This window comes from Acinonyx jubatus, chromosome C1 (genome assembly GCF_027475565.1).
Source record: "Acinonyx jubatus isolate Ajub_Pintada_27869175 chromosome C1, VMU_Ajub_asm_v1.0, whole genome shotgun sequence".
NCBI lineage: Eukaryota > Metazoa > Chordata > Mammalia > Carnivora > Felidae > Acinonyx > Acinonyx jubatus.
In genome coordinates this window covers 119,774,972-119,787,554 of record NC_069381.1, presented here as the reverse complement: position 1 = coordinate 119,787,554, position 12,583 = coordinate 119,774,972, and the positions used below count along the sequence as shown (strand labels likewise).

General features: G+C 34.2%; 1 protein-coding gene and 1 long non-coding RNA gene across 4 annotated transcripts in view; one reads left to right on the top strand and one right to left on the bottom strand.

Annotated features, from left to right (window-relative positions):
- LOC113598258 (uncharacterized) overlaps positions 1–12,583 on the bottom strand; it is a 67,833-nt gene that overhangs the window by 11,115 nt on the left and 44,135 nt on the right. The window lies entirely within an intron of this gene.
- DPP10 (dipeptidyl peptidase like 10) overlaps positions 1–12,583 on the top strand; it is a 635,980-nt gene that overhangs the window by 586,680 nt on the left and 36,717 nt on the right. For both annotated transcript variants that reach the window (XM_027055933.2, XM_027055935.2), the window contains exons 18-19: positions 4,538–4,636; positions 4,742–4,811. In XM_027055933.2, the coding sequence (XP_026911734.1) occupies positions 4,538–4,636; positions 4,742–4,811 (169 nt within the window). The remainder of the gene's footprint in view (positions 1–4,537; positions 4,637–4,741; positions 4,812–12,583) is intronic.

Here is a 12,583-nt window from a genome sequence, read left to right as displayed (position 1 = left end):
AATATACATAGTACTGTATATACTGTAATACATATTACTATACTATATATGTAGTATCGATTATATAGTATATATTATGATATATATGTAGTTTATATATATAGTATATATAGTATATATATAATATATATACTATGTATATTATATAGAGTGCTGTATGTACATAGTATATATGTAGTAATTATATAACATATATATAGCACTGTGTATATATAATATAGTATATATAATACATACATAATGTAGTGTGTACATATATACATATAGTATTAGCACAAAATAGACACACAGAATAGAAAGACCAGAAGTAAACTGACAATTATACGGTCAATTAATCTTCAATGAAAGAGGCAAGAAAGTGCACTGGGGTAAAGACAGTCTCTTCAACAAATGATGTTGGGAAAACTGGACAGCTGCATGCAAAAGAATGAATCTGGACCATTTTTTTACACCATACACAAAAATAAACACAAAATAAGGACCTAAATGTAAGACATGAAATCATAAAAATCCTGGAATAGAGCACAGGCAGCAGTAATTTTTCTTACATCAGCTGTAGCAATAATCTTCTAGATAGTTCTCCTGAGGCAAGGGAAATAAAAGCAAATATGAACTATTGGGACTACATCAAAATCAAAAGCTTCTGCACAGTGAAGGAAATAATGAACAAACCTAAAAGATATCCTACAGAATGGGAGAAGATATTTTTGAAACAACATATCCAATAAAGGGTTAGCATCCAAAATATATAAATAATTGATACAACTCAACACCCCTAAAACAAATAATCAACTTAAAAACTGGACAGAAGACATGAACAAACATTTCTCCAAAGATATACAGATGGCCAACAGACACATGAAAAGCTGCTCAATATCACTCATTATCAGGGAAATGCAAATCAAAACCACAATGAAGTTATCACTTCACTCTTATCAGAATGGTTAAAATCAACACCACAGGAAACAACAATGTTGGCAATAAAGAGAGAAAATGGAATCCTTGTGCACTATCAGTGGGAATGCAATACAGCCCCTGTGAAAAGTAGTATGGAAGTTCCTTTAAAAGTTAAAAATATAAGTACCATACAATCCAGTAATCACACTACTGGATATTTACCCAAAGAATACAAAAACACTAATTCGAAAGGCAATACGTACCCCTACGTTTATTGCAGCATCACTTATAATAGCCAAATTATGGAAGCAGCCCAAGTGTTCACTGATAGTTGAATGGATAAAGATGTGAGATACACACACACACACACACACACACACACACACACACACACACAGGAATATTGTTCAGCCATAAAAAAGAATACAGTCTTGCCCTTTGCAACAACATGGGTGTATCTATAGAGTATAATGCTAAGTGAAACAAATCAGAGAAAGACTAATACCATATGATTTCACTCATATATGGAGTTTAAGAAAGAAAACAAATGAATGAAAGGGAAAAAAAAAAGAGAAACCAAAAATCAGAGTCTAACTACAGACCAGTTTACTCTGGTAAACATGGCTACCAGAGGTGGGGGATGTGTGAAATAAGTGAAGGAGATTAACAATACACTTATGATGAGCACTGAAGTAATGTATAGAACTGTTGAATCACAGGGCGCCTGGGTGGCTGAGTTGGTTAAGCGTCCAACCTCAGCTGAGGTTGTGATCTCACAGTTCATGGGTTTGAGCCCTGCATTGGGCTCTGTGCTAGCAGCTCAGAGTTTGGAGCCTGCTTTAGATTTTGTCTCCTTCTCTCTGTGCCCCTTCCCTGCTCTGTCTCTTAAAAATAAACACACATTAAAAAAATAAAAAAGAGGGGTGCCTGGGTGGCTCAGTTGGTTAAGCGTCCGACTTCAGCTCAGGTCACGATCTCACGGTCTGTGCATTCGAGCCCCGCATCGGGCTCTGGGCTGATGGCTCAGAGCCTGGAGCCTGCTTTGATTCTGTGTCTCCCTCTCTCTTTCTGCCCCTCCCTCATTCATGCTCTGTCTCTCTCTGTCTCAAAAATAAATAAAAACGTTAAAAAAATTAAAAAAAAATTAAAAAATGTTGAATCACTATAACACTGTATATTAAGTGTACTGGAATTAAAGTTAATTAATGAATTAATTAAATGATGCTGAAAAAGAAAACATAATTCTTAACCTGGATAATGATATTAGAAAATAGCTTTCAAAAGTGAAGCCAAAATAAGGAATGGAGAAGAGCTGAGAATGTTTTGTTATGAGACCTGAAATTCTACGTAAGACATAAATCAAAGAATAATTTAGAACACTAATTAGAAAATATTTTGAGCCACAGAAAAACACCTGACAATGTGACAAGAAATTTTTGGCTCTAAATTCTTGCTTTGTAAAGAAGGAAATCAATTATCTAAGCTTCTGCCTTAAGTAGGTAGAAAAAGAAGAGCAAATTACATTGAAGGGAGGAATAGAAAGTGGAAATAAATGATAAAGTAAATGGACTAGCAGTAGAGAAAATATACAGAAATAAACATGGTTTTAAAGATCAATAAAATTGATAAAGTTCTGTACAGTCACCAAAGAAAATGTACATTCTCATAATTTTCATTAACAAAATACATAATGTTAATAACAGATCCTACACACATTAGAATGATAGTAATAGAATATTATAAGTAATCTTAAGGCAGTAAACTTCATATTTTAGATGAAATGGGTCTAAACAGGCAGGGTAAGTACAATATAAAAATATCTCATTATCTACTAAAAAAATTCTTCCCACAAAGAAAATTCCAGTTACCTTCACTGGTGCATTCTGTGCAATATTCAATACATTTATACCAAGCTTACACAAAATCTCAGAAAATATAAGGCCAGCATTCCAAATTCCAAATCCAGCATAAACATTGTAAGGACAAATAATAATAAAAACAAGGAAGGAAGAAAGGGAGGGAGGGAGGGAGGAAGACCTTTTTAATGAATATAGATGCAAAATTTGCTAACTAAATACCAGCAAGTAAAATCTACCAGTTTGTAAAAGAATATTATGAGTACATTGGGGTACCTGAAGAATCCATGATTGCTATAATATTCAATAATCAATCAATGTAATTCGCCTTATTTTACTGTTAATGCTGAGGATTAGAAGAAAAAATTTTATAAATATGAAAACCAGTAACAATAAATTAAAAATAGAAAGAATAGAAATTTCTTCATAAGATGAATTGGAATCTACAAAAATCCTACAACTGACATCATCCTTAATATTCAAAGACTGATTGCTTTCCCCCAATATTGGGGAAGAATGTCCACTCTCACCCCTCTATGCATCACTGTATTATTTAGCCAATGAAATGAGGGAAGAAAAGAAATATAAGTAGAAAAATATCTTTCTTTGCCGAAGATATATCTGTAAACAAACCAAACAAAAATATGGAATTGAGACACTTGCACAAAACTTTTAGCAATGAGTGAATTTTTCATGGTTACAGTTATAATACACAAAAATCAACTGTTTTATGAAATACAATGCAATGCAAAATTTGAAAATAGTTCAAAACATTTAAAGTAACAAGAAATCTGACAATATCCAATAATAAATCTAATAAAAATGTGAAAGTCCCCTAAAATGAAAAAAAACACTCATTGCTGGGAGATCTTAAAGGCTCAATGGATATACATACATACTTATGAATTAGAGGGCTCACTATGTGAAATCTCTCCAATAAGTTTATAGATTTAATGTATCAATAAAAATTCCAACAAGTTGCTGATGTTCTTTTCATGGTTTGTCAACTTGTTTTTTGATTTTTTATTTTTTACATGGTCTATTTGCCATAGTCTCAAATTCACTAATTGTTTCTTCTACAGTATCTACTATGCTACTAATCCCACCTACTATTTTTTTTCATTTTAGATCTTATACTTTTTATGAATATCAGATTTTACTGTTTTTAATCTTTAGAACTCTAATTTGTCTTATTTTTAAATTTCATTCATATATCCCCTTAAGATCCTCATGCCTAGTTTTTTTTCACCTTAATAAACACAAGCGATAGAATTATATTCTCTATTTTAATGTTATTTTCAATCCATTATATCATTTGTATTATTTCTAGGTTATTTTTATTGACTGGATTTTTTACTCATTGTGGGTAATATTTTCCTGATATTTCCAATAATTTTATATTTTATTTTATTTACTATATTTGTTTATATATATTATTTTATTTACTATGCCTGGGCATAGTAAACATCATCTCATTGGGTTCTAGATAACTTTGAATTCTTTTACATATTCTTAAGCAGAGTAGGACCACGATCAGATTTGCATTTTGAAGATGTAAATGTTAATTCCAAGAATAGGGCATGTGGACAAAATTTCACTGAAATAAGAAAGGTCAGTTAGAAAACTTGTGGAACTCTACAAGGAGAAGAATTTTAAAGAGTTTAATCAGTGCCTCACACAGTGCTTAGCAAATGACAATCACTGGATAATTATTTGTTGTGCTGCACTTATTCCTGATCAATACATAGTAGTTAGTTATTTAAATTAACTTTTTTGATTTATAGAGTATTTTATATTGGAAAGCAATTCTATGCTGAAGGAAGCTATCCTGAAGAAGAAGATAGTGAAGTCAGAAATTAAAATGCTTCATATTGATGACTATGGTAAAGTTTTGTGCATGCTATGTTATTTAACAACAATTTTCTATGAATCATAGTTTTACATGTAAATGACTCTCCATCTTTAATATTTTGCTCTTTCTTTAAAAGAACTTCCTTTACAGTTGTCCTTTCCCAAAGATTTTACGGACCGAAACCAGTATGCTCTTCTGTTAATAATGTAAGTATTTCATTTGTTTTTGAAATGAAGGAATATAAAGACTTTATAATTTTTCATATGCCTCACACGACAGCATTCTGATTAAAAAGCAAAAGAAGTCCTATGTGTGTAGTTAACTGGGGCAGCTGTCAGTGGTATGGATTTGTCAAGGACACCACCACTAAATAATATGCAGGGATGTGTAATTTGTTTTTACTTCTTACCTCTCAAATTGAATTCGATGTTACTACTGGGAATAGTGACACATATGGTTTGGTTTATGATATCTGTTTAGCAATTACTCAAGCCCTATGTTCACTTTTTCATTTTGTTTGTTTTCGTATATAATATTGGTCTATTGTTTTCCTTCTTTGTGATATTTTTGTCATATCAAAGTTATGCTGGGTTCATAAAAGCCATTTTTTTTGTTATTGGAAGACTGCTTAATACGAGATGTACTCTCTTGACAAATTTTAAGCACACAGTACTGTTAACCATAGGCAGTGTTGCGTAGCACATCTCTAGAACTGACTCATCTTCAATGACTGAAACTTTATACCCACTGAATAGCAACTCCCCATTTCCCCCTCCCCTGGAAAACACCATTCTACTCTCTGCCTCTAGGAGTTTGATTATTTTAGATGCCTCATGAGAGTGGAATCATGAAGTATTTGACTTTTTGGCTTATTTCACTTAGGCCCTTAATGTCCTTAAGGTGCATCTATGTTGTCATAGTTAGGACCTATGCTCTTTATCAGTTGCTTATGCAACATTGAGGAAACATTTTCTTCCATTGCTGAAACCACAATGCTTATACTTGTATCACTCCTGCCAGTTTTCCTTCCTGGCTTCATGGCCAGCAGGAAGCACCCCCCAGGCTCAGAAAACCTTTTAGGTTTTTTCCAACTTGGAATTGAATTCATTCATACTTTCTGTGAGATCATACTTTGACATATAGCATTAGGCACAGAGGCCCATAACATGTAATGGTTGATTAAACTGATATAGATGTAGCATTTCATTCTCAAGAGTTATTATTTTCCTTATTAAGAAACCAGCCAGAATATTGCTATGACAATGCTTAAAATGGTCTGTAATTATATCAGATCCTTAATAGGAAAAGAGAAATGAAAATAACATTACTTGTTGACTACTTAATATACAGGGTAAGTATTCAGTCTGTGAAATCAAACCTCCTGGCTTCAAGTTCCAGTTTTGTCATGTATTAGCTGTGTCCTTGAGCAAGTTACTTAACCTCATATAAGACTCAGTTTCTCCAAATATAAAACAAGCATTAAAGTACAGCCTACCTGTTATGTCTGCTTTTTAGATTAAATGAAATACAACATGTAAAGTGTCATGCACGTATGATTGTTTTAATTATTTTGATTACAGTTCATTATTTGTATACAGATTGCATTGACTTTAGATTCTTTAGTAAATAGAAACAAGTTGTCACTTAATTTTAAGCAGCTAAACACAGAAAATATTATACTTAATATTTTCCCACACTCCAGTATCTATTCCTAATGTTAATGCCTTGACCTCATCTAGTTTGTCATGCCCATCTGGTTCTCCTTTGTCCCTAATAACCAGAAGGCCCTGAAAGTTCTTGGTGGCTTGCTGAGAAGGTTGTTATTTGCTCTTTTATAGGTCTCTTCTCTTTCACTACCTGTTTTCAATCCCTAATTGAATTTCATGTGTGATTTATTGAAAATAAATTTTTAAGGCATTGAAATATTTGAAAGGCATTAAATATTTTAAGGCATTAAAATATATGAAAATATTTAAGGCATTAAAATGAAACAAAAAAGAAAAAAATCTTAACCCTGTCTTCTGTCTCAGTCATATCTCCAAAAGGGGCTGTTCTTTTTGTTCACTGTGTGATGGGGATGTGGTTCTCAGGGAAAAGAACCCTACCAGGCATTCTTCTGTGAAGCATGCCTCACTTGTTCACATAGATGTGTAAGAAATTATCCTCACTTGCGTATTCATTGGCTCCAGAATAATGTCACACATAGGGGGAAAAAGTAGACAGAAGTTACAGATTCTCTCTGTAGTCTTGAGTCAGAGAAACTAATGGGCTCATTTTGGTATCCAATATGAGGTTTAGTCTGAGTGACTTTTTGTTTTTAAGAAGAAATTAGTTTGTAAGAGATTAGCACAAGACAATTTCTGTTGTTAAAAAGAGATAATCATTTTTTTTTTTTTAGAGGCAGGATAGTACAATAAAGTTACTGATTTAAGAGTCAGGTAGCCTGGGTTCAAATCTCAGCTCAAAGATTTACCAATACATTGCTTATGTTTTCTAAGCTTCAGCTTCCTTATAAATAAAAGTTGGAGATAACTTGGGATAATTTATAGAGACACGTCACCATAGTGTTTGGTGGAGGATAAACACTTGCATGCAGTGTTTAATAAACTGAAACCACAAACGTAGTTATTTTTGGTACTAGTAATTTTAATATTTAAAATTATCAGCTTCCACAGATCCACCCCTTCAGACAGTGTGTCTCAGTCTGGGTGCTGCAGGGCCCTGCCTACAGAAAAGTGGCAGCATTCAAAGCTTACTAGCCCCCACCCTCCCTGTGGGTGCCACAGCCCTGGCATCGTGAAAGCGGCCCCTACAATAGTCAGCACCATTCCACTGTGACTCATGCCCCTGAGAGAGGGAAAGATAAAACACACACACCAGTCAGAGACATAGCAGTGGGCCAGAGGCCGACAACTAGTCTGACTGCATGCCCCACCTGCCAATGAAATCTTCTCAGAGGACAACCAGGGTAAGTGTCCTGCAGTTTGGTGCTAATGTCTTTGGCAAATGCCTGGTCTGACTCAACTCAGGTCCAAGGCATTCCCAGACTGGTCCACTGACACTACAAGGGAGTAAACACTGCCCACAGCAAGCAAAGAAAGCTACTGCAGATGACTGGGCTGAAGGAAAGAGCAGCTCAGCCACAACAGCAGGGTTCACACATCACACATAGAAGACCTTGCACCAGGTTCTGGTGAACAGCAGACACTATACAGCAGGACACTGAGACCCTCTTCTTCATACGGACATTACTTGCAAGTGCAGATGTGGCTGTCTCCCTTCACACACAAAAACCTACACATAAAATTATACAAAATGAGGAGACAGGAACATGTCCCAAATAAAAGAATAAGAAAAAAATTACAGCAAGAGACCAAAGCAAAATGGAGATAAGTAATACGTCTCATAGAGAATTTAAAGTAATGATGATAAAGATACTCATCAGACTTGAGAAAAGAGTAGAGAACATTAGTGGGACACTTAATGAGGTAAAAAAAAAAAAAGAACCGATTATGGATAAGGAATACACTAAACTAATTTAAAAATATGCTAGATGTAATAAATAGTAGACTAGATGAAGCAGGATTGGATCAGTGACCTGAAGGACAGAGTAATAGAAAGTAACCAAGCTGAGCAGATGAGTGTGTGTGTGTGTGTGTGTGTGTGTGTGTGTGTGTGTGTATTTTTTCAAACATGGAACTAGATTTAGAGAACTCAACAACACCATCAAATTTAATAATATTTGCTTTATATGGATCACAGAAGGAGAAGAGAAAGAAAAGGAGACAGAAAATTTCAAGAAATAATAGCTGTAAACCTCCCAAATCTGGAGAAAGAAACAGAAATCCAGATCTACTAGGCAGAGATCCCCCCCAAAAAATCAACCCAAGAATTCCACACCCAGATACATAGTAATTAAGTTGGGAAAAGTAGTGATAGAGAATTTTAAAAGCAGCAAAAGAAAAGATAGCAGTTACATAAAAAGGAAACATCAAAAGGCTGATAGCTGATTTTTTAGTAGAAATCTGGCAAGCCAAAGGGAGTGGCATGATGTATTCCAAGTGCGGAAAGAGAAAAATCTGCAGTCAAGAATATTCTATCCAGCAAGAAAGGAATAGGAGAGAGAAAGAGTTTTCCCAACGAAAGTTAAAGGAATTCATGACCACTAAACCAGTCCTACAAGAAATGTTATAAGGGACTCATTGAGTGGAAAGGAAAGACCATGAGCTAGAGTAAGGAAAGTAGGAAGCACAAAAGCAGTAAAAATAAGTATATTTATAAAAATAAGTCAAGGAACTCATAGGGATGAGGATAAAAGGATGTAAAGTATGATACCATACACCTAAAATGTGCTCAATGTAGACAGCTACATACAGAGATGTTATATACAAATCAAATGGTAACCACAAATAAAAAACCAGTGATATGCCAAAAAAAAAATAGAGAAAGGAATCCAAGTATATCACTAAAGAAAACCGAGTTATCATGAGAGAAGAAAGCAAGGGAAGAAAGGAACAGAGAACTATAAATAACCATAAAAAATAATAATAATAGATACCTTCCTATCAGTAATTATATTGAATGTAAATGGATTAAATGCTCCAATCAAAAGACAGAGGGTGAAAAATGAATGAAATAACAAGACCTATCTATATTCTGCATACAAGAGACTCATTTCAGACCTAAAGATACATGCAAGTTGAGAGTGAAGGGATGGGGAAGCATTTGTCATGTAAATGGATGTGAATAGAAAGGGTAGCAATACTTGTATTGGACAAATAGACTTTAAAACAAAGACTAGCAGAAGACAGAGAAGAGCACTATATTATTACTCAGGGGACAATCCAACAAGAGGATATAACAATTACAACTATTTATGTACTGAGGGGTGCCTGAGGTCTCAGTGAGTTAAGTCACTCTTGATTGGGCTTAGGCCATGATCTCACTATTGTGAGACACTGTGGAGCCTGCTTAAAATTCTTTCCCACACTCTGCCCCTCTCCTGCTTGCACATTTACTCTTTTTCTCATAAAATTTATAAACAAATAAATATGCATCCAATATGGCAGCACCCAAATACAGCAGTTAATAACAAACATAAAGGAAATAATCAAAAGTGATACAATAGTAGCAGACTTTAACACCCCACTTACATCAATGGACAGATCATCCAAACAGAGTATCAACAAGGAAACACTGGCTTTGAATGACACATTGGATCAGACAAATCTAATAGATACATTCAGAACACTCCATCCTAAAAAAGCAGAATATACATTCAAGTGCACATGGAATGTTCTCCAGAACAGATACTAGGCCACAAAATAAGTCTGAACAGATTCAAACAGATTGAAGTCATACCATGTTTCTTTTCTGACCACATATCTATGAAACTATAAATCAACCCCAAGAAAAATTCTTGAAAGAACACAAATACATTGATGTTAAATAAGATGCTACCAAGAAATCAAAGAAAAACATACATGGAGACAAATAAAAAAGAAAACACAAGGATCCAAAATCTTGGGATACAGAGAAAGTCCCTCAAAATACAAGAAAAATATTAAACAACCTAACCTTACACCTAAAGGAGCTAGAAAAAGAACAAACAAAACCCCAAACCAGTAGAAGCAAGGAACTCAGGTTAGAACAGAACAATGAAACTAGGAGCTGATTCCTTGAAAAGACCAAACAATTCTGAAGCACATTTAGCCATATTCATTAAAAAAGAGAGAGACTTAAATAAACAAAACCAGAAAGTAAGGAGGATAAATTACAACTGATACCACAGAAATACAGAGGATTATAAGAATATTATGAAGAATTACATGGCAACAAATTGGACAACCTAGAAGAAATAGGCACATTCCTAGAAACATAACCTAAATCAAAACTGAAGCAGAAAGCAAGAGAAATTTGAACAGACCAATTACTACCAATGAAATTGAATCAGTAATTAAAGAATTCTCAGCAAACAAAAATCCAAGACCAGATGGGTTAGCAGGGGAATTCTACTAAACATTTAAGGAACAGTTAATACCTTTTCTCCTCAAATTATTCCAAAATAAAAGAGAAAGGAAAATTTACAGACTTATTCTATGAGGCCTACATTACCCTGATACCAAAACCAGATAAAATAAAGAGAGAGGAAGAGAGAGAGCAAGAGAGAACTACAGGCCAATATCTGTGATGAAAACAGATGCAAAAATCTGCAACAAAATACCAGCAAATTGAATCTAACAATATATTAAAGAAGTCATTCATCAAAATCAAATGGGATTTATTCCCAGGATACAAGAGTGGTTCAACATTTGCAAATCCATCAATATGATACATCACATCAATAAGACAAAGGATAAAAAACATATGATCATTTTAATAGATGCAGATAAAGACATTTGGCAAAGTAAACCATCCATTAATGATACTAACCCTCAGAAAAATAGGTTTAGAGGGAATATACCTCAACATAATAAAGGCCATATATGAAATACTCACAGCTAACATTATGGTCAATGGTGAAAAACTGAGAGCTTTCTCCCTAAAATCAGGAACAAGACAAGGATGTCCACTCTTTCCACTTTTATTCAACATAGTACTGAAAATCCTAGTCATAGTAATCAGACAAGAGAAACCAATAAAAAGCATCCAATTTGGTAAAGAAGTAAACTTTCAGTATTTGCAATGATATGGTATTATATATAGAAACCCAAAAGACTCCACTAAAAATTACTAGAACTGATAAATGAATTCAGTGAGGTTGCTAAATACAAAATCAATGTACAGAAATCTGTTGCATTTCTATACACTAATAATGAAGCAAAAGAATTAGAAATTTAAAAAAGCATTCCTAGTTACAATTACACCAAAAATAATAAAATCCTTAAGAAAAACTTAAATCAAGGAAGTGAAAGAGCTGTGCTCTGAAAAATATAAAACACTGGTGTCAGAAATAGAAGATAACACAAATAGAAAGATATTCCATGCTCATGGATTAAAAGAACAAATATTGTTAAAATATCTTTACTACCCAAAGCAGTCTACCGATTTAATGAAATCTCCATTGAAATACCATTAGTATTTTTCACAAAACTAGAATGAATAATCCTAAAACTTATGTGGAACTACAAAAGACCATGAATAACCAAAGCAGTCTTGAAAAAGCAAAGCAAAGCAAAGCAAAGCTGGAGGCATCACAATTCCAGACCTCAAGTTATATTACAAAGTTGTAGTAATCAAAACAGTATGGTAATGGCACAAAAGACTGATCAATGGCATAGAAAACACACAAATAAACACACACCTATATGGTCAATTAATCTTCAACAAAGCAGGAAAGAATATCCAAAGGGAAAAAGACAGTCTCTTCAACCAACGGTATTGGGAAACTGGACAGCTTACATGCAAAAGAATGAAACCAGACCATTTTCTTACACCATACACAAAAAGAAACTCAAAATGGATTAAGGGCCTAAATGTGAGACACAAAACCATAAAAATCCTAGAAGAGAACACACACAGGAAGTAACTTTTTTTTTTTATTTTTTTTCAACGTTTATTTATTTTTGGGACAGAGAGAGACAGAGCATGAACGGGGGAGGGGCAGAGAGAGAGGGAGACACAGAATTGGAAACAGGCTCCAGGCTCTGAGCCATCAGCCCAGAACCTGACGCGGGGCTCGAACTCACGGACCGCGAGATCGTGACCTGGCTGAAGTCGGACGCTCGACCGACTGTGCCACCCAGGCGCCCCAGGAAGTAACTTTTACATAGGCCATAGCAACATTTTTCTAGATATGTTTCCTAAAGTAAAGGAAATAAAAGCAAAAATAAATTATTGGGACTACATTAAAAAGCTCTGCACAGCAAAGGAAAAAAAATCAACAAAACCAAAAATTAACCTGTGGAATGGGAGAAGATATTTGCAAACAACATATCTGATAAGGCGTTAGTATCCAAAATATATAAAGAACTGATAC